Genomic DNA, 18,888 nt, shown 5'->3' with positions numbered 1-18,888 from the left:
AAATTCTCTCATTGTAATAATGAGGAGTGCTAGGAAGCAGCAATTTTTGTGTTTTGTAACCATTAATTGGCCATCAATAATATTTTTAATGGTGTGAGATTTCATCCAATAGTAAAAAATCACTCATTTTTCTTTTAATGATTAAGTACTAATCACAAAATATAAAAATTGCTGACCCTTAGATTTTTTCTGTAATAATTCCAAAATCTCCTTGTTTCTTTAGACTCACATATAGCTCATTCGATGAGCCTTTATAAGGCCAATGTGGAAAAAGAATGATAACTTGCGAAAATAGTATAGAGTGGACCACACCAATCTACTGTAGATGCATAAATTTTTTGTACCGGTTTGGGTTTAGTTTTGTTTGTGTCGAGCCGTAATGTTCTTGAACCTAAATTAGACCGGTTTAGAATCAAATTCATTTTTTTCACCATTTTTTTTTGTCGAATTGACCGGTTCGATTCGGGTTTTATAACCCTACCCCTCTCCTCCCCTTTCCTTACTTATTTTCTTAATTAACTTTTTCCATCAAAGTATTATTTTTTTCTATCTAAAATTAAAGTTCACCCCTCCCCCAATAAAATCAAATAAAAATACAATGCGAATTGAAGTACTTAGCTAGGTACAGTATATTGTGCAGCGTGAAGAATGCAACTTGACGGTTAAGAAGAGAGTTAGTTAGTTAGTTCTCAACTAACTGAGATAAGTTTTGACAACGTGCAGAGTTTTATTGTCTAAGATTTTGCTTTTCCAAATTTCTCTTTAAAAAAAAACCAGCTTGTCATATTGTTACGTAGCAGAGCATAGTGTTAATTGCATGGCTTCTTCAAGAATCGTACTTGATTGATTTGCGTGAAGTGCAAGAAACAGTGTACCAAAGAGTTAGTGATCAAGAAAAAGAGAAATGGAGGAAGAAGCAAGGTCTCGGTCGCAACCACCGGCACACCCGTCACGACCACCAACACCACCTTCTTCTGACCACCAAATTCTCCCTGTCTGTCTCTCTCTCTCTCTCTCCCTCTCCCTCTCTCTCTCCCTCTCCACGTTCCGTTACTTTGTTTTAATCATAGAAGATCATAAATTGAAATCATCTCTGGTATACTGAAAAAATGAATATCATATATGTCACATTTCTGATATAGATAGTTAGATATATAAATTGAAATAAAAATTCTGAGTAAAATGATTGTTTCTTTAAATTTTTATTTTTTATTTTTCTTACAGCATGTTTCTTTTTCTGTTTTGTTTCATGCTTGTTCTGATTTCTTTTTAATTTTGTTTCCAAAAATTGCTTGCAGATTCCTCCCCCTTCCCCATATGCGGTTATTGTAACTTTCGTTAAGGTATTTCTTTTCATTTCTTGGATGCTCTTTAATTTGTGTGTGATAGAACATACAAATTTTCTCTGAATTATTGCTTTATGATGTGGCATAGATTGGAAACAATCATAGCCTGGATGACTTTGCAGGAACAGAAATCAATATCCCATGGTATCTTACGTTTATATGGAGGAAGGATGCTAATCTTCGACAGCTAACTGAAGTAGTATGCACAAAACTCTCTTCCTTATTATTTTTTTATTATTCTGATTTATTTTTTGAATAAACACCCAAATTGATCTCCAAAATATCATAAGTTCCAATAAAGTTTTATTAATTCATAGAGAATTATTCTCATTAGATAAATTAGTCCTTCGATCATTTTTGGTAGACGAATAAATCCTAATAAATTTTATTATAAGACAATTAAGTATAAAAAATATCATCAGTATAAATTATGCACACCACAATAACAATATTGCGGCCACAGCTACGGTTGTTAACCATAAATTGTGAAATCATGGATGGTTATGGAAAAGTTGTTTTAATTTTGTGTCAAGATATATAGTCGGATGATGTCAAAATGTGATGAACTTAATTGTCCATTATGTAGTGTTTCAGGTTATAAAAATGGCAACTTCTCATAAAACAAAAGATTCATTATTTACCATTATCTGTTTGTGTTCTCTGTTATCTGTAATTTCCTTGAGGAGCATATATGATTTTTTCCCCTTTCTTTTCATTAATTGCCCTGTTTTGTAGACGATTTTATCTAGTGGAGTTAACTATTAATTGTTGTTATTATTGCCTTATTGGTTAATTGCATATATTTTAAAGATAAAGGAAGCTTTTCCGTATTTAAGAGAAAATGGTCAAAATACAAGGCTCTACTTTGCTCGAGTGTTTACCAATGAACGTGGAATTCGCGAAATTCGTACGGTAAATTTTCTCTATTCAAATGTTTTTTGTTTCTATTTTATTTTATTTCAACTTTTTTAGGGACTTAGTATATTGCCCGGTTTTCATACTAATTTGCCAATTATTTTATAAATTTATGATCAAATTATCAATTTTTTCAAATTGTTTATCTATATATATTATTTGGGTAAACTATTATTTTGGTCCCCTACGTTTGGGGTGAATTCTATTTTAGTCCCCAACGTTTAAACTGTTCTATTTAAATCCTAAAAAGATTTGATTTGCATCAATCAAGTCCTTCCGTTAAATGGGTGTCAAATTATTGACGCCGTGTCCGACGTGGCAAAGTTGGCAGTTTGCCTGTAGTTAACAGTTGGAATTGAAAGCAGGGAAAAAAAAAAGGAAAATAAAATGCTGCCCAGTCCAATAAGTAAACCCTAATCCCCAAAGTTGAATCAAAATCGTCTGCTGAGAATGAGAATGGCTACCCAGTCGTCCTCCCAAGGTTCGCGTAGCAGCACCAAGAGTCGTGGGAGAAGGAGGACTTGCTTCTGTGGAGAGAGACCGGTATTGCGCACGTCATCTACAGCGGAGAACCCAGGAAGAAGATTCTGGGGCTGCGTCAACTTTCAGGTGAGTCTCATCTTTTCTGTCTCCTGTTTGAAAATAGCATTGGGTGTTAGTGTTTGAAGGATCTGAAGTGTTTGGTGTGTTCGTGCTGGTGTGTTCGTGTTGGTTTGGTTGAGAACAGATAGGAGATGGATGCGATTATTTTGCTTGGGCAGAGCCTGAAGGACAAGATCCACAAATTCAAAGACCGAAGAACAAAGCAAGCTCGTTGAAAGAAGAACTGCAGAAAGCTGAAAGGAAGTTTGCATTGGCACTTGGTGTTGGAATTGTTGGATGGACACTGGCTGGGCTGCTGCTATGTGATCGACTCAATTGAGGTTTAGGGGGTTAGCATTTTGTTTATTTTTGCCATTCTGTTGTTGTCCCCTGGTTTGTAGGGAATGTCAATTGTTTAGGGATTGAAAAAATTGACATACAGTTGGGTGATAACAGTAATGTAAAGAGAATGAAATTTTTTTGTGGCTGTGTCTGTAAAGCCATTTGCTGTAAACATTGTAAGGTTTTTGATTGAAATGAATAGCAATGAGTTCCTGTATTGTGACATACATTATTTGGCTCTGTACAAGTTTATTTCAGTTTTATCTACTAATAAAAACAAGGCTTAATTTGTCAATTCACATAACTTTGCTGCTGAAAATTCATGTAATTCATTAGATAATGGAGAAGTCTTAAAGTAGCTTCTCTTAACCATAACAATATCCAAACAAGCCTTAAATATAACCATGAAAAGGTAACAACACAAAAGAGATCAACATGACAGTAGTAGTCTTAAAGTAGGGTGTCTAAAGTATCATAGGGACATTAGTCCTTGGTCATTGACAGATTCATTACAAAACAGATGGAATCACTAAAATCTACTATGTTCTTCATCCCAATGCCTTCCAGGCCCTAGGTGGTGTTTTTGCCATGAACCTCAGGGACCTCCTTGATGGGCTAGTGACTGTTGCTATTGATGGTTGTGGTTGACTGGCACTGCTGCTGCATCTAGCTCTCTTGGATGATGTCTGTGACTCCTGGCTTCCTCCAACTTGTGTACTGCTCTTCCTCTTTGGCTGAAGTCTTGTTGCTGGCTGTGTTGTTGTCTTGGCAGGGATCTTGTTGGGTTTTGGAGTCCTAGTTGTGCCAGCCCCTTTCTTGGCCCCTTTCTTGGCTTGTGCAGTTGCATTCTGCTATAAACAGTAACAACAAATTGGGTTAATGGGATAGTATAAACATTCACATGTAAGGAATTGAAATCAAATTGACAATAACAACTTTACCTTTTTTGCTGCAGCCTCCATCTTACGTTTTCTAGGGCAAGTTCTTTTGTTGTGACCAAGTGCAAAACAATATGAACATTTTTGTTGTTGTCCAGTCCTTGCTAACTTAGACAGTGGTCCATTGTTGCGTGGCTCATCACCAGTCTTGTTCCTCCTCAGTTTTGGGCGCCCTATTGGTTTCCTAAACACTGGTGGCAGCACATCATCATTCTCAGTCCGGGACCAGAGATTTGGTCCATTCAGTGGGTAGATTACATGTTGGTAGCAGTCCACGTAGGTCTGTTTCCTATAACACTTGTTGACATAGTTCTTAACATCTAGACACATTTTCCTAATGCAGCTCATGGCATGCTCACAAGGGTAACCTGTTAGTTGAAATTTTCTACAGGAGCACTCATGTAAGTTTAAGTCCACAACAAACTTGGCTCTATTACCCTGACTGCTAGACACTTCATATTTGTCCCTACCAGCATATATGGCCAGCCACTCCCCACCCTTATCAAACTTCCTTTCAATTTTCTTGTTTATTTTTGGCAATATTTCTCCGGCATATGTTACTATACTTTGCCTGTTATCAGACCACCTATTCATAAGATAAACCCTAATGTCTTCTAGCATGGAAACAATCGGTTTCTCTCTAGCCTCTACAATAACAGAGTTAAAACACTCACACATGTTGTTAACAAGTGTATCCACTCTAGGAAAATAATTAAACCTGGACTTGCTCCAATACTTGGCAGGGATCTCCATGAGATGATTTTAAGCTCCTTGATCAACCTGCTGAATCTCCTTCATCCTCCTCTCCCATTCCTGGACATATGTTGCCTTTGCAGCCTTCCACATCATAATCTTTAGCTGAACACCTGGGAACCTTTTTCTGAAGTTGCTATATAAGTGCCTGACACAAAAATGGTGGTCTATGCCAGGCAGCAACTCATCAAAAGTTGGGATCAATCCCTTTAAAGCAGAATTTAAAAACATCACCAGTCAATAACAGCAAGACATGAATTAAAGAAAGAATTAATTACACAAGTTTAGGTTGAGAGTTACCTTTTGTTGGTCGCTCATGAATGTACACCATCTGATCTTATCAACTCCCAAATCATCACACAGATTCAACAAAAACCATCTCCACGAATCTTTCGTCTCTGCTTCAACAACAGCATAGGCAATTGGCAGAATCTGATCATTGGGGTCCCATCCAATTGCTGTTAGCAGTTTACCCCCATATGGAGTCTTGATGAAGCATCCATCAAGGCCAATCATGGGTCTGCACACCATGAAACTCCGTTTACAAGCTTCCAAGCAGATATAGATCCTCTGAAATCGTGGTCTCAGGTCCGTACCAGGAGGTGGTGTCTCTAGCTCAAATTCAGGAGGTCTCTCCACTTGTATCTGAACAGTGGACCCTGGATTAGACCTCAGTAACTCTGCAGCATAGTCATGAATCCTCCTATATTGCTCTCCATAGGTACCATTTATTTCATCCAGGGCTTGCTGCTTCACTCTGGCAGCTTTGGTCATTGTGAGATCCACATTCCACTTGCTATGAGCCTTCTTTATCAAACTTCTCAACTTGATTTTCGGGTTTTCACAGATCTTCTTCATAAAAGCCTTACTTAGCCACTGAGAACTCATTATACCAATCTTGGTGGCCTTAGAGCATGTGTGTTTCTTGTAACAGCTTGTCAGTTGCCATGAATCCTCTCGCTTCATCTTATGGCAGTAAGCAAACCACTTGCAACCTTCTTTACAAACAGCTTTGCACCGGTGGCTATCACACTTCGAGAACCATATTCCTCTACCACTGTGCACGGCATAGCTCGTTACACATTCTTTAAAAGCATTCCTATCTACGTACATTGTCCCAACCTCCCATTTATACTCCTTCATATTCTTCAATCCCTTATACACCGGGTACCTCCTGAACAAGGGATCCCCTTCATCATCACTTACAGGGACATCCCACAACCCCTCACTGTCATACCCATCATCCTCATCCCTTAATCCAGCAGCCACCACTTGCTCTTTACCCTTATTAACACTGCCACTTTGCTCTCCTTGTTCTCTCTCAGTTGGAACACTCTGTTTCGGCCTTTGAGGATCTTTTGTAGTTGTGACTTCAACATCATACAAACCCCCATCAGCATTCCAATCATCATCGCTGTCATCAAATGCAACATGCATATCAGTATCTCCAGAGCTATTTTCACTCCATTGTTCATCACTGTCCCCCTCATCATCAATTCCTGGCTGGTAGTCATCATCCTCAGATTCTTCATCACCTGAGAAATCTGACCCCTCTGACCTCTCTTCATCACCATCCTCCAGCACATCATTCTGGGCTTTTGTCACCACATTGGGCTTCTCACCCACCTTGGCCTGAGCAACAGATTGGGCCTTGTGCAACTGGGCCTTGTGCAACACAATTGGACCAGGCCCAATAGTGTCTGCAGTGGGTGCAGCAGCCTCATCACCATCTATCTCTTCAATTTCCTCAATAGTGCAGCCTTTCCTAGTAGTAGCAACAGCATCTTTGTGAACAACAAAAAGCTCCACCATGTTGTCCCTCATTCCAATTCTAGCCATGTCCATGGCATCCTTGTCTGTGTGAAGCATCCTCAACCCTACATCTGTTTCATCGTTCAGAGACTTATACCACATTGCAGCGATATTCTCTACCACATATCCCTGTTCGAGCACTATCTCCATAGCCTCGAACCTGCTCCACCTATCTTTATCACAGTAGTCCACTATCGAAGTCTCACCCCCCACATAGTGTAAAGGTTCACCATCAAACCCGAACTTCCCCCCATGGTGTATCTTGACACTAAAATTGCTCATCTCTCGACCAAACTGTTACACAAACACAATACACTTCATAAAATTCTCACATTGACCAACAACAACAGAAATGCATAAATAAAATCACTAGGGCAAAACAAAGACTTCCAAAACAGAACAAGAAACGAATATGAAACTACAAAACAAAACAATCACACATCAACATACATCATTACATATAAACCCGCATTAAGATGAAAACCAAATGGGTTCATAAGATTTGACAATGGAATACCTGACACAATCTTCTCCCGGAAAGCAAGGGTTTCAAACTCACTGCTGCTGTGGAGCTTAAACGTAACTGAACGACAATGTCACTTCTCTGGCTGCGAATCGCAATCTTTCAGTGACTAGTGGTAGGGTTTCTGGCTTTTCCTTTGCGTTTCGTGCTTCACAAGAAGAAGAAGAAGAGTCAGGGTAAGCAGCATGCGTTATGTCCAAGGGCGGGAAGGCTTACACGTTTACTAACCACTATCAACTCTTCCTTGCCACGTCGGACACGGCGTCAATAATTTGACACCCATTTAACGGAAGGACTTGATTGATGCAAATCAAATCTTTTTAGGATTTAAATAGAACAGTTTAAACGTTGGGGACTAAATTAGAATTCACCCCAAACGTAGGGGACCAAAATAATAGTTTACCCATATTATTTTTACTATGGTGGATTGGTGGCATTTTTTTTTGCTCTGCACAAAATTTGTTAAACTAGAAACGTATTTGACTCAGAATGAAGACGCTAAAACATGCAAGATGCGCTAAATGGTTTTTTTCTTTTAGCAATTTTGTATTTTGCAAGAAAGAAAATTAAAACGCTGTCGTAGGAAAAACAATAACAGGCAAATAGATAATTTGAAAAGTGTGACAGATTAGCAGTTTGTAAAAATTAACATGTTAATATAAAAGCCTTTCAAAGCCAATCAGCCATTTTTTCTTCATTTTTCATTTTTTTGAAATAATACATGCTATATATGGCTTCCCCATAATTTAGTCGCATGTAGATTATGTAATATTTTCGTCACTTTGTATATTTTTTAATGTAGCTTCAATTCTTTCTAATAAATTGTGTGCATATTTGATTGGTTGATGAAGCTGGGAAGGACAATGTGTTTTGCTGAAGAAAGAAGACTAGATGACTTTAAGCTGTTACTATCTGAATTCCAAGCAAGTGACCCCATTTCTCTCTACTTTATTTAACTATATATATGTGCAATTTATTTATTAACATTATTGGTGACTCTGTTGTTATTATTTTTGGCAGATTGGTGATTACTTGGATGTGTCAATTCACTATCCCACCGGCTTAAAGATTCAAGAAAGAAGAGCATTGACTTCGAGCCTATTTCCTCACTACTAAAACATTTCATTGTTATGTTGCACATGCACATGCTTAAGAAGGTTTCAGTTTAGTTTAGTGTTACAACTACAATCAGGGGAAAAAAACATCTTTTTTTTTTAAAAAATTCAACAGTGATAGCTAGTTTGATCTTCTGGCCAATGGGAAAGCAAAAACTAAAGAAAGAAAGTGACTATTAGAGTATGGTGAGTTTTAGCCTGGGCCTCCCTGATTCAGGTGCCATATGCGCCTCGTACGGAGTCAGGTGGTGTCACAAGTTGTTGGTGACGCGTGTTACAATTTCTTTAAAACCTGACAAATAGTACATATTCCCTTAACCAGCTAATTGCTGAAGAAGTTTTTGGTGAAATAGTGATTCATTCCCTACATTTGGGTTCGTATGTAATTATTAAAAATGTGGATATGTGAAGTTAAATATAGAAATAAGTTTTTGTGGATGGACTTTTTAAAACAATTTGATTTGGGCTGGGGCTTAGTCTTATTTGTAGGCTAGTAGTGTTAGCCCATTAGTAGTTGGATAATAATTTTTATTCACCTTTATTCAACTTCTGACCCATTAACACTCTAACCCATGTAGAATTTCAAAAGGAATCCATTTACAAGTGGAAAAAAATGAAGCCTGGAAGAGTGCATGAAGCGTTTTCTCTTCTTTGCCGTTACAAAGGGCCATGTCCCTGGTGTGTACACTAGCTGGGAGGAGGCCAATGAACAAGTTTTAAATTTCATCCATCCAGAATTTCATTGTTTCAATAGCTATGAACAAGCCACATTATGCTTTAAAGCTAGAATATATATGATTTCCTTAGAGAAAGCTGCGACATCTGAACTGAGTGGAAACTCACGCGAAGCATCTAGTCAAAAGCTTCCATTGTTATGTGGTGGAGCACGTAGGCGTCCTGTTGTGACATGTAAGGACTATAATTAAATTTTTTACTAAGGTCCCCGTCCTTCCTCCTTTACTTTAGATGTACAGTTAATTTTTTTTGTTTCACTGGCAGGGCTTCCAGTAATTCCCGGGGAGGAGTTGAACGGTGACTTTGCCATTGTCAGTGACATGGAAGAGTGGCTGTTGAAGGCCTGCTACGAGGCTAAAATTCCTGGTCCCTGTTTCTTCAAACAAGAACGTTTCTTGAGAGATGACGGTCCGTACTTCGGGTTCACTGTGGTTGTTCCCGGCGACCCATTTGAGATTCCACTTTCTGTTAAGAGGCGGTTTTCTTTAAATGAGAAGGCTGCACGAGAGGATGCTGCACTGGAGATGCTAGACCGCGTGGTTGAGTTATCTGGAAAGGAGATCCGCGACTTTAATTACTCAAAGGTGAAACTTCTTCGTGACTCAAACTCTGCACTTCGTGCTAAGGTTGGTCAGTTAGAGGATGCATACGAGAAACTCATGGCTAGCTATGAATCTCTTCTAAACGCCCACATTGAAGGACAATCACCTTGAGACCGTTTCGAAATTTAGTTAGTATTGATAATGTTTTTTGTGTTGTTTAAGAATGATTTGTTATTTCGTAATCTATTGTTGTTTTAGTATGTTAATTTAAGTGGTGTATGTTTAAATTAAATATCCCTGTGTTTTTGGCCTGCCGCGAATTTCATTGGAACTTTAAGTAATGTCTTGTTCCAGTTTACAAGCTTTTAATGCAAATGAACCATTATTATTTTGTCAACTATAAATCTGACTCTTATGTAAAGGTTGTTCTGTAACACTGTGGGGGAAGAGGATTTGTCATTTTGTGTTAGGTGATTTTGCCAGTCATACAGGATAGATTCATTTAATGCCGTTTGAAAGTATGAGAGAAAGTTTAGGTACTTGATAGACATAATAATTGCATTCTTGTTGTTTGTATAGCAGTGGATAACTATAATTTTTTGGTTTTGTCGTTTTCGTCACGTAATAGAAGTTTAATGTAGTGAAGTTAGAATACTTTCTTTTTTGGAGTTTTAGTTAATGCTGGTGCAATTAGTGTTGTTTATTGTTAGTCGCGCTAGACAATAATCCAATGCTAAAAATGAATACGTGTTGAAGAAGATGTAGCAACTAGTAAGTCGAACATTGGAAACAAGAAATTAAAAGTTTAGCCCCTTATCAGAGCCATATAAAGTACCAAAATGCTAATGACCATGATAACAATAGCAGGACGCGGGTTGCATCTCTCTGACTTTGGTGTGCAGTGGTTCACGTCCCGAAGTCCGGCTACTTCCAGCGTGTGTTGGTGATGCTGAGCTTGTTTTTGCATAGACATGGGTACGTCGTGGACCAGTGGTGGGGGTATCAAGGCAGTAGGTACATGATTAGGAGACAGCACCTGTTCGGAGTCATGCTGTAGTACGGCCTCTCCGTGAATGGAGAGGTTGTCAGTGAATATCTGCCATGCCATGAGTGCATCTTGAAAGTTGCTATAGGATTGGTGGAGGTTGCTGAAAATCCATCAACTTGCAATTGGCAAGCAGGCCAGTTGTCGTAAATTCCAGGCACTCTCCCTTTGAAAACAACATAGAATTTCTTTCTTAGAGTCACCATGTCGCAATAGTAAGATCTTGTAGGAGTTTTGAGGTTGATATGAGTTGTGAGACAGCTTCCTGGAGGGGTTTATATAGCTCAATTTGAGGCAATTGTTTGTTAGGTTATTCAATGGAGCAATCAATATTGGTATTTATTTTCCTAACGGTTACTGAGATTTGGAATAAATAAAACTAACGTAGTACTATGGCCCAAGTAAGTAAAGGACAATGGACCCATATTGGCCAAGAGAAAATCATTGCCAAATGGTTAATTTTTTTGAAACTAAATAAAGATAAGTAATCATATGAGTACAATGATACGACTACGTTTATTGGAAATAGATACAATTTAAATTTAAATTTAAATTTAAACTGTATCAATTTAAATTTTAACTTAAAAAAAATATATTTTTTTATATTTTCAATTATTGATTGCATTAGAAAGAACAAATTAAGTAAAAAAGGAGTACTGACAAGTTATAATAAAAATTTTCTAAATTTTACGACATACATTTAAGTTTTTCTTTTATAAATAATGAGTAAGAAGGGTGTTAAAAATATAATTTTGCATAAAAAATGTAAATTAGATAAAAAAAATGGGATGTATAATATACTTTAATATTATAATTTTCGGTATTTTTTAAAACTATGAGAAGTACGTAAATTGGAGGATTCGATTTGTGTTTAAAAAAAATATTGGGTATACAAATCGGACCCTCCCATTTATGTTTAAAAAATAAAAAAAATTGAGGTACATAAATTAGAGGATCCAATTTCAAATTTCTAAATTAAAATCCAGATTTTATTAAATTGTTAGTATTCATTGGTCATATAATTTTTTTAATCAACTTTATGGATGCATATTTTTTATATTTGCCTTTCTATAATTTTTAATTATTATGTAATTTTAGTTATTTATTCCATTAAAAATATCGAATTAAATAAAGAAAAAGAGCATCGATTTGTATGGTATAAATTTTAAAAAAATCAAATAATTTTAGATTGTATTTATTTTATTTAAGTAAAAAATAAAAACCTTTTTATTATTATTTTTACGCGGGAAGCTGTTAAAAAGAAAGACTATAAATGTATCGTTACTCAGTTTTCATTTGCTCATACTCGTTCACATAATATCCATTTCCTTGAGCCTCCCATAATGCACTCATCAAAGCCTTGCTTTGCTGTTGAGACCCATGCTATGAAGGAAGTTGTCACGAATACTAATGGTCTGATACAACAACCGGGTTGGTCTGCTGAGATTTTCTCGCATGACCGTGATGAGCCTGCTAGTCCAAATGTGGTCTGGCCCCGTGACGTCCCTCATGAGGAGCAGTTGAGGGAAGAAGTGGTTGGTCATGAAAGTCCTATATTGGTAGCTCAGGACTCTGACAATGGTGACAATCCCCCAAGGCATGGAAGTGCACCTATTGTGAATCGGAGGAGGCTATTCAACTCACCTGCCTTGCGAGCCTGTTAGAAACAAGAGACTGAGATAATAATCTGAAGAGTGTATTATTCAATCTAATCAAAGGTACAATATACAAGAGGTATTTATAGGTGCTAAATGAATCAGAGTAATAAAGGCATAGAATCCTATAATTAATATACAGATATACTATATAAATATAGACGATACTAATTGATCCTAATTGATACTAATGATTCTCTAACATCCCCCCTCCAACTCAAGTGGGAGCTAAGGATACCAACTTGAGTTTGGATAACAAAGTCCGGAAACAAGTCGGGTGATGAGCTTTCGTGAAGATATCAGCAGTCTGATCTAGTGTTCCAACAGCAATGAGACGAATAGCATCAATAAGGATACGTTGCCGAACAAAGTGACAATCAAGCTCAGTGTGTTTGGTGCGTTCATGAAAGACATCATTATGAGCGATCTGAATAGCACTGCGGTTATCACAAAAAACATCAGTAGAGGACGACTGAGGAGCACCCAAATCTTCGAGAAGCCAACGAACCGAGACAACTTTAGCAGTGGTGTCAGCGAGGGCACGATACTCAGCTTCTGTGCTTGAGCGAGCAGTGAACGTTTGCTTCTTAGCACGCCAAGAAATGAGAGCGTCGCCAAGAAACAAACAGTAACCAGTAGTAGAACGACGATCAGTGGGATCACCAGCCCAATCAGCATCGGAGTAAGCCTGAAGAGACAAAGAGGAATGGGCAGAAAAATAAAGACCATGAAAGAGAGTGCCTTTGATGTAGCGAAGAATGCATAGAACTGCCGCATAGTGAGTAGTACGAGGAGCTGACAAGAACTGGCTAAGTACATGAACCGGATAGGCGATGTCTGGTCGGGTGACAGTCAAGTAGACGAGACCGCTAACTAACTGTCGATAGAGAGTCGGATTATCCAAAACAGTGCCATCCATAGGGGTAAATCGAACATTAGGCTCAAGAGGAGTAGACTCAGTGCGACTATCTGTAATCCCAGCACGAGCAAGAAGATCTGAAGCATACTTAGCCTGAGAGAGATAGATGCCATCATCGATGGAGATGACCTCGAGACCAAAAAAAATAGCTGAGGGAACCAAGATCTTTCATCTCAAAGGTACGGTGAAGTGAGGCCTTGAGATCAGAAATACCATCAACATCATCCCCAGTAATTATCATGTCATCAACATACAAAAGTAGAAGAACAACTCCACGTTTGCTTTTACGAATAAAGAGCGCATTCTCATGAGGGCTAGAAGTAAAACCAAGACTGCATATGGTAGTGCTGAACTTGTCAAACCATTCACGAGGAGCTTGCTTAAGTCCATAAAGTGCCTTGCGAAGGAGACAAACCTTATTAGAAGGACAAGGATATCCCGGAGGTGGTTTCATATAGACTGTCTTTTTCAAATCTCCATTAAGAAATGCATTCTTCACATCCATCTGACTGAGAGACCATTTTTTAACCGCGGCAATGGCAAGAAGAGCTCTAACAGACGTAAGACGAGCGACAAGGGCAAAAGTCTTTTCATAATCAATACCATACTCTTGCGTACAACCTTGAGCAACCAAGCGGGCCTTATAACGGTCAATAGAGCCATCAGAGCGAGTCTTGATCTTGTATACCCATCTACTGCCCACAACTTCCTGATCAGAAGGAGGATCAACCAGATCCCAAGTTTGTGCTTTTTCAAGTGCCTGTAATTCTTCTTGCATTGCTTGTTGCCAATTTGGGTTTGATGAGGCTTCTCTGAATGTCTTAGGTTCATGTTGATGAAGAATAGTAGAAAAGCAATGGTAATCAAGAAGATGAGGAGGTGGATTCCTTACCCTAGAAGAACGAGCGGGAGAAGGAGGCATGACGGTAGGAGCAGGATCATCGTCCGGTCTGGAATCATCGGGAGATGGAGAAGGCGGAGGAATAGGAGGCTGTGGAGGGTCACTCGAGATAGGACCTGTAGAATCATCACTAGGAAAAAAATCAACATTGGGGTTAGTAAACAGAGGTGACTGAGTAGTAGGAATCGACTCAAAGGATGAGAACCGAGAAAACATGTGATGCTCCCAGAAGACAACATGACGAGATATACGAATACGTTTAGAGAGAAGATCCCAACAACGATAACCCTTGTGTTCAGTGCCATAACCAAGAAAACAACACATACGAGCCCGAGGTTCAAGTTTACTATGTTCATGAGGCTGAAGAAGAACAAAACATACACAACCGAAAACTCGAAGAGAACTGTAATCTGGGGGGGTATGATAAAGATGCTCAAAGGGAGTAACATTACCAAGAACAGAAGAAGGGAGTTTATTGATAACATGAACAGCAGTAAGAACAGCTTCACCCCAAGTACGCTCAGGACACGAAGAAGAAAGGAGCATTGCACGGACGGAGTCAAGAATATGACGGTGTTTGCGTTCAGCTCTACCATTTTGTTGAGACGTACCAGGACAAGAAAACTCAAACAGAGTACCCTGTTCTACAAGAAAGGCTAAGAGTTTGGAATCACGGTATTCCATAGCATTATCACGTCAGAAAACCTTAATGACCTTGGAAAACTGAGTTTTAATCATAGTAGCAAAGTTGATATAGATCTGAGGTAACTCATGGCGATTAGTCATCAAATAAACCCAAGTAAAACGGGAATAATCATCAATGAAAACGACAAAGTATCGAGCTCCGCCCATAGAGGCAGTGGGAGCGGGACCCCAAACATCAGAGTGAATGATATCAAAAGGAGAGCAAGCAAAAGATGAATTATTGTGAAAAGATAAAGCAGGTTGTTTGGCAGTTTGGCAAGAAATGCAATCAAAAGATTCATTCGGAACCTGACCTAAAACACCCTGAGACACAAGAGGACACAGTTTTCCTAAGGAGGTGTGGGCAAGACGTTGATGCCATAAGTGAAGGGTAGAGGGAGAAGAAGCAGCACAGAGATTTGGTACAGGAGGAATATGAAGACTTTCGAGTTCAAACAATCTTCCGACCTTACGTCCAGTCCCGATGATTTGTCCCGTTCGAGGATCCTGTACACGACAACCAAAAATAGAAAAGGTGACGTCAAAACCCAAATCAACAAGTTGACCAACAGAAATAAGATTGAAGTTTAATTTGGGAATATAGTAAGTATCAAGAAGATTAAGAGATGACTGGGATATAGAACCCTTGTGTGTTGCATGCAAGAGGGAGCCATTTGCAGTATTGACAGAAGGTCCATTTGTAGTTGTAGACATGGACGAGAAAATATTACGCAACGGAGACATGTGATTAAAGCAACCCGAGTCAAAGTACCATTTAGAATTACTTGGAGGGGTCGATAAAGCAGCAGGGGTATTACCAGAAACAGAGAGAAGACGCTGTAGAAGAGATGCAATATCAGATAGAAAGACAGGAGACGGGTTGAAAAGTGCAGAGGTGGTAGGTTAAGTAGTAGCAGCAACAGCTGAAGCAGGCGCAGGATGTGGTGGACGAGTAGGACAGGTAGTAATCAAATGTCCTGAGAGCTTGTAATAACGGCAGAACAACTGTGAACAATGGTAGCTAACATGCCCTTTCTGGTGGCATGTGCGACATTCAACAGTGGGGCAGACAGAGAAAAGGTGCCCAAAACGGTTGCAGTTTCGACAGAATGTATCCTTTCTTTCTGTGGCAACAGAAACATCCGACTTTTCCATAACAGTAGTCACACAAATCAAAGAGAGGAGAGAAAAGTGCAATTTCGAAGCAGAAAATGAGAAATCGGAATGCAAAATCAGAAAGAGCTCACCAAAAAATCTTAGGGAGGGTCCCACAGGTCAGCCACGTCAGCGCCACGTCAGCGGTGACGTCAGCGCCACGTCAGGGCAACGGAGACAGGTGGCAGCCCGTGAGAGGATGAGAAGGACGAGCTGGCATCGAGGTGGCGGTCCGATCAACGCGCGGGCCGGGTCGGGTCAAGAGCGGTGCGTGGGTCGCAGGGAAGGCTGGTGGCGTGACACGTGGCAGCTTCAGGATTGTTGGATCAACAGCAAGATCCAATGGCTACTGAAGCATCTCGGGGGAGGATCAATGGAGGTGGACAGCGAGCTTCCAGCAACGCGTGGCGGCGCGTCCCGGGGCGTCTAGCGGCGATCTCGGCGGCGGTGGAAAGCTGACGACGAGAGGATCACAATGGTGCCAGAGGTGACGAACCAAAGCGTTGGAAACAGGTCAAAAAAGGCGAGCAAAGAGGCACAGGTGGAAGCTGGAAGGAAGAGCAACCTGGTCGTGGCAGCGTCTTTCGGCGGCGCGTGGAGGCGTGTCTTGCGGCGTATGGTGGCGATTCTGGTTGCGTTGGAATCACGGCGACAAGACGAACAAGATGGTTATGAAGGTGACGAACCAAAGCGTCGAAAAGAGAACGAAAAAAGAGGCCAAAGAACACTGCCGGAAAGGAAAAAATAATGGGGCTATGAACTAATATTCATTGAAAAAAAAAAGACATATGCTCTTGATACCATGTTAGAAACAAGAGACTGAGATAATAATCTGAAGAGTGTATTATTCAATCTAATCAAAGGTACAATATACAAGAGGTATTTATAGGTGCTAAATGAATCAGAGTAATAAAGGCATAGAATCCTATAATTAATATACAGATATACTATATAAATATAGACGATACTAATTGATCCTAATTGATGCTAATGATTCTCTAACAGAGCCAATGAATCTGCTCCAGCTAAGCGGTCTAGAGTGAACTCAACTTCGAAGACAACACGCGTAAGCAATTTTCTTTCTGCCACTAGCGCAGTAGAGTTTAGCAAACTGACGTCTATGTATATTTATGTCACAGAGGTCATCAAAAATCAGATTCAAGCCTACATATGATATGGACTTAAACCGGGCAGACACCCTTCTATTTAATTTCTTATTTTCCGATGGACACCTGCCAAAGTATGCGTCCATGAATTTATCTAATCATTATTTGTTTTTTTCGATTAATTTTCTAACAAGTAGGGCAATGGATCTTAGCTTGTTTGTAAAATAATAGGATGTCATTTTATTTAGTGAAACCATGGTAAGGATGCATCAGTACGGGCTCACATTGCGTGATATCCAATCACTCATACCTGGACGACCTATTGACGGCAAAGTGGTCGAAATGGTGGCTGTTAGAAATGCTTGTTCCATACAGCACCTTAAGCACCCACTTTTCTGGTGCCTTCCACCATCATTTGCAGTAAGTGTCTATGTTTACAAATATTTCGTCCTCAAGTAGTTCACATTGCTTCATGTGATTTTTTTTTTTGGTGACTTATTGCTTCATGTGATTGATTTGTGTATGGTGCACTTATAGGATGATATAATGAAGGATGTTGGCACTCAGGAATTAGCAGACTGTTACGTGCCCTTTTGGATAAAACCAAGTAGATTTATTTCGCATGTGAGTTATTAGGGTTAATATTAGTTGCATTGTTTATATGGTGCTATCATTGGCAGAAGGTACCATTCTTCTTACGGTATTTAGTTTGCAATAGATATTCATTCCCATCGAAGACATATTCATGCATTGGTATTGCATGGTGGTAGACTTTGGGGACATGACTGTCTACCATCTGGACTCTTATCCAGATCCTAATATGGTTCACGATAGGGAGCAACTTATCCGAAAGATTGTAAGTAAACCCAAATAGTTCACGACTTCCATTTTTTTTTTGAAAATGCATGCTCATTTGAAATGATGGTGACCTTTTTTAGATGGGTAAACTACACGAAATCATGACTTCTGAGACGTATGGACATCTTCGGAGGTATATTCCAGGAGATCTTGCAGATTGGCCTGTTAGAAGAGGCCAGGGAGTTCCAAACTGCAACACTAGGTAGTATATACGGTAATCATGCAATGTTATGGCTTGCAATGTGATACTAACATGCATCAAAAAGTTTATTCATTTCAGTGATAGCCCAAGTTCGTGGGTTATCTCCTGGCTCAACTCGAATGGAAAGTTTAATGCTTCAAACATCAGCGGGGTGGTGAGTGTATACCAATTAAATATAATGTGTTTAACTATTATAACACTGTTGGTTTATATGTAAAATTATCCATTTGATATCAACTTTAACAGCTTGAAGATTCTAACATAAGAGGGTTGACTGCAATCTCTCTTGTTGGAGGCCCTTTCAACACCATGGCCAGCACCGTTAGGATCAGGGCTAGACAATGGCAAAGGCGTTCCGTTGTCTGAAACTGCAACACAGAAAGAGTTCATTGGAGACACATCAGTAGGGATCATGGTGAAGTAGGTCTTAGGTCTCATGATAGCCTATAAGCTCATGAGAGAAATAAGGTTGTCAGGGTCTATACATGTCCTTGTCAGCAGTTATTTTGTTTTGTTCTTGAACATTAAATTCCCTTTGTCTAGATAGTTTATGCCTCTACATGAATTGTCACCTGGTTATGAATTTAATATCTATGTTATCTTATATGTGATTCACTTTATATGTGGGTCATTGTCTGAATTAATACTAATTTTATGGTTTAAATGGCATGTTGACTTAGTAAATTTAACTTGAGAAGTATAAACAAATGCAAATATGACCATTACATTATCTATTAACATTAAGTCAATTTCCTAGCAT

The 18,888-nt window shown here is 39.1% G+C and overlaps 3 protein-coding genes and 1 long non-coding RNA gene across 5 annotated transcripts; 3 read left to right on the top strand and 1 right to left on the bottom strand.

Annotated features, from left to right (window-relative positions):
• The first annotated feature begins 2,449 nt into the window (after window positions 1-2,449).
• LOC110263956 (uncharacterized) lies at window positions 2,450-3,410 on the top strand. Its single transcript, XR_015881342.1, has 2 exons — window positions 2,450-2,870; window positions 2,989-3,410. It is a non-coding gene; the product is annotated as an uncharacterized LOC110263956 (long non-coding RNA).
• A 260-nt stretch (window positions 3,411-3,670) lies between these two features.
• Window positions 3,671-4,560, bottom strand: LOC148569184 (uncharacterized). Of its 2 annotated transcripts, none has more exons than XM_088485696.1 (2): window positions 4,127-4,560; window positions 3,671-4,036 (listed from the first exon to the last, which is right to left on the bottom strand). In XM_088485696.1, exons 1-2 carry the CDS (start codon window positions 4,469-4,471, stop codon window positions 3,734-3,736), a joined length of 648 nt encoding a protein of 215 aa, XP_088341822.1. In that variant the 5' UTR covers window positions 4,472-4,560; the 3' UTR covers window positions 3,671-3,733. The 2 variants fall into 2 exon arrangements, 1 of the variants encoding a protein (XP_088341822.1); XR_015881294.1 differs by having other exon boundaries at window positions 3,896-4,033; window positions 4,127-4,169.
• Window positions 4,561-8,952: 4,392 nt separating this feature from the next.
• LOC107638014 (uncharacterized) lies at window positions 8,953-9,774 on the top strand. The gene is made up of 2 exons (XM_016341218.3): window positions 8,953-9,235; window positions 9,326-9,774. Exons 1-2 carry the CDS (start codon window positions 8,959-8,961, stop codon window positions 9,772-9,774), a joined length of 726 nt encoding a protein of 241 aa, XP_016196704.1. The 5' UTR covers window positions 8,953-8,958.
• Window positions 9,775-17,092: 7,318 nt separating this feature from the next.
• Window positions 17,093-18,494, top strand: LOC148569183 (uncharacterized). The gene is made up of 7 exons (XM_088484924.1): window positions 17,093-17,202; window positions 17,317-17,488; window positions 17,606-17,692; window positions 17,787-17,924; window positions 18,007-18,128; window positions 18,207-18,282; window positions 18,375-18,494. The coding sequence occupies exons 1-7, from the start codon at window positions 17,093-17,095 to the stop codon at window positions 18,492-18,494; spliced, it is 825 nt and encodes a 274-aa protein (XP_088341050.1).
• The last annotated feature ends 394 nt before the right edge of the window (window positions 18,495-18,888 follow it).

This window comes from Arachis ipaensis, chromosome B4 (genome assembly GCF_059453495.1).
Source record: "Arachis ipaensis isolate K30076 ecotype BB chromosome B4, ASM5945349v1, whole genome shotgun sequence".
NCBI classification, from domain to species: Eukaryota; Viridiplantae; Streptophyta; class Magnoliopsida; order Fabales; family Fabaceae; genus Arachis; species Arachis ipaensis.
The sequence above is the reverse complement of the archived record's forward strand: the minus strand, read 5'-3'. Positions and strand labels throughout refer to the sequence as shown.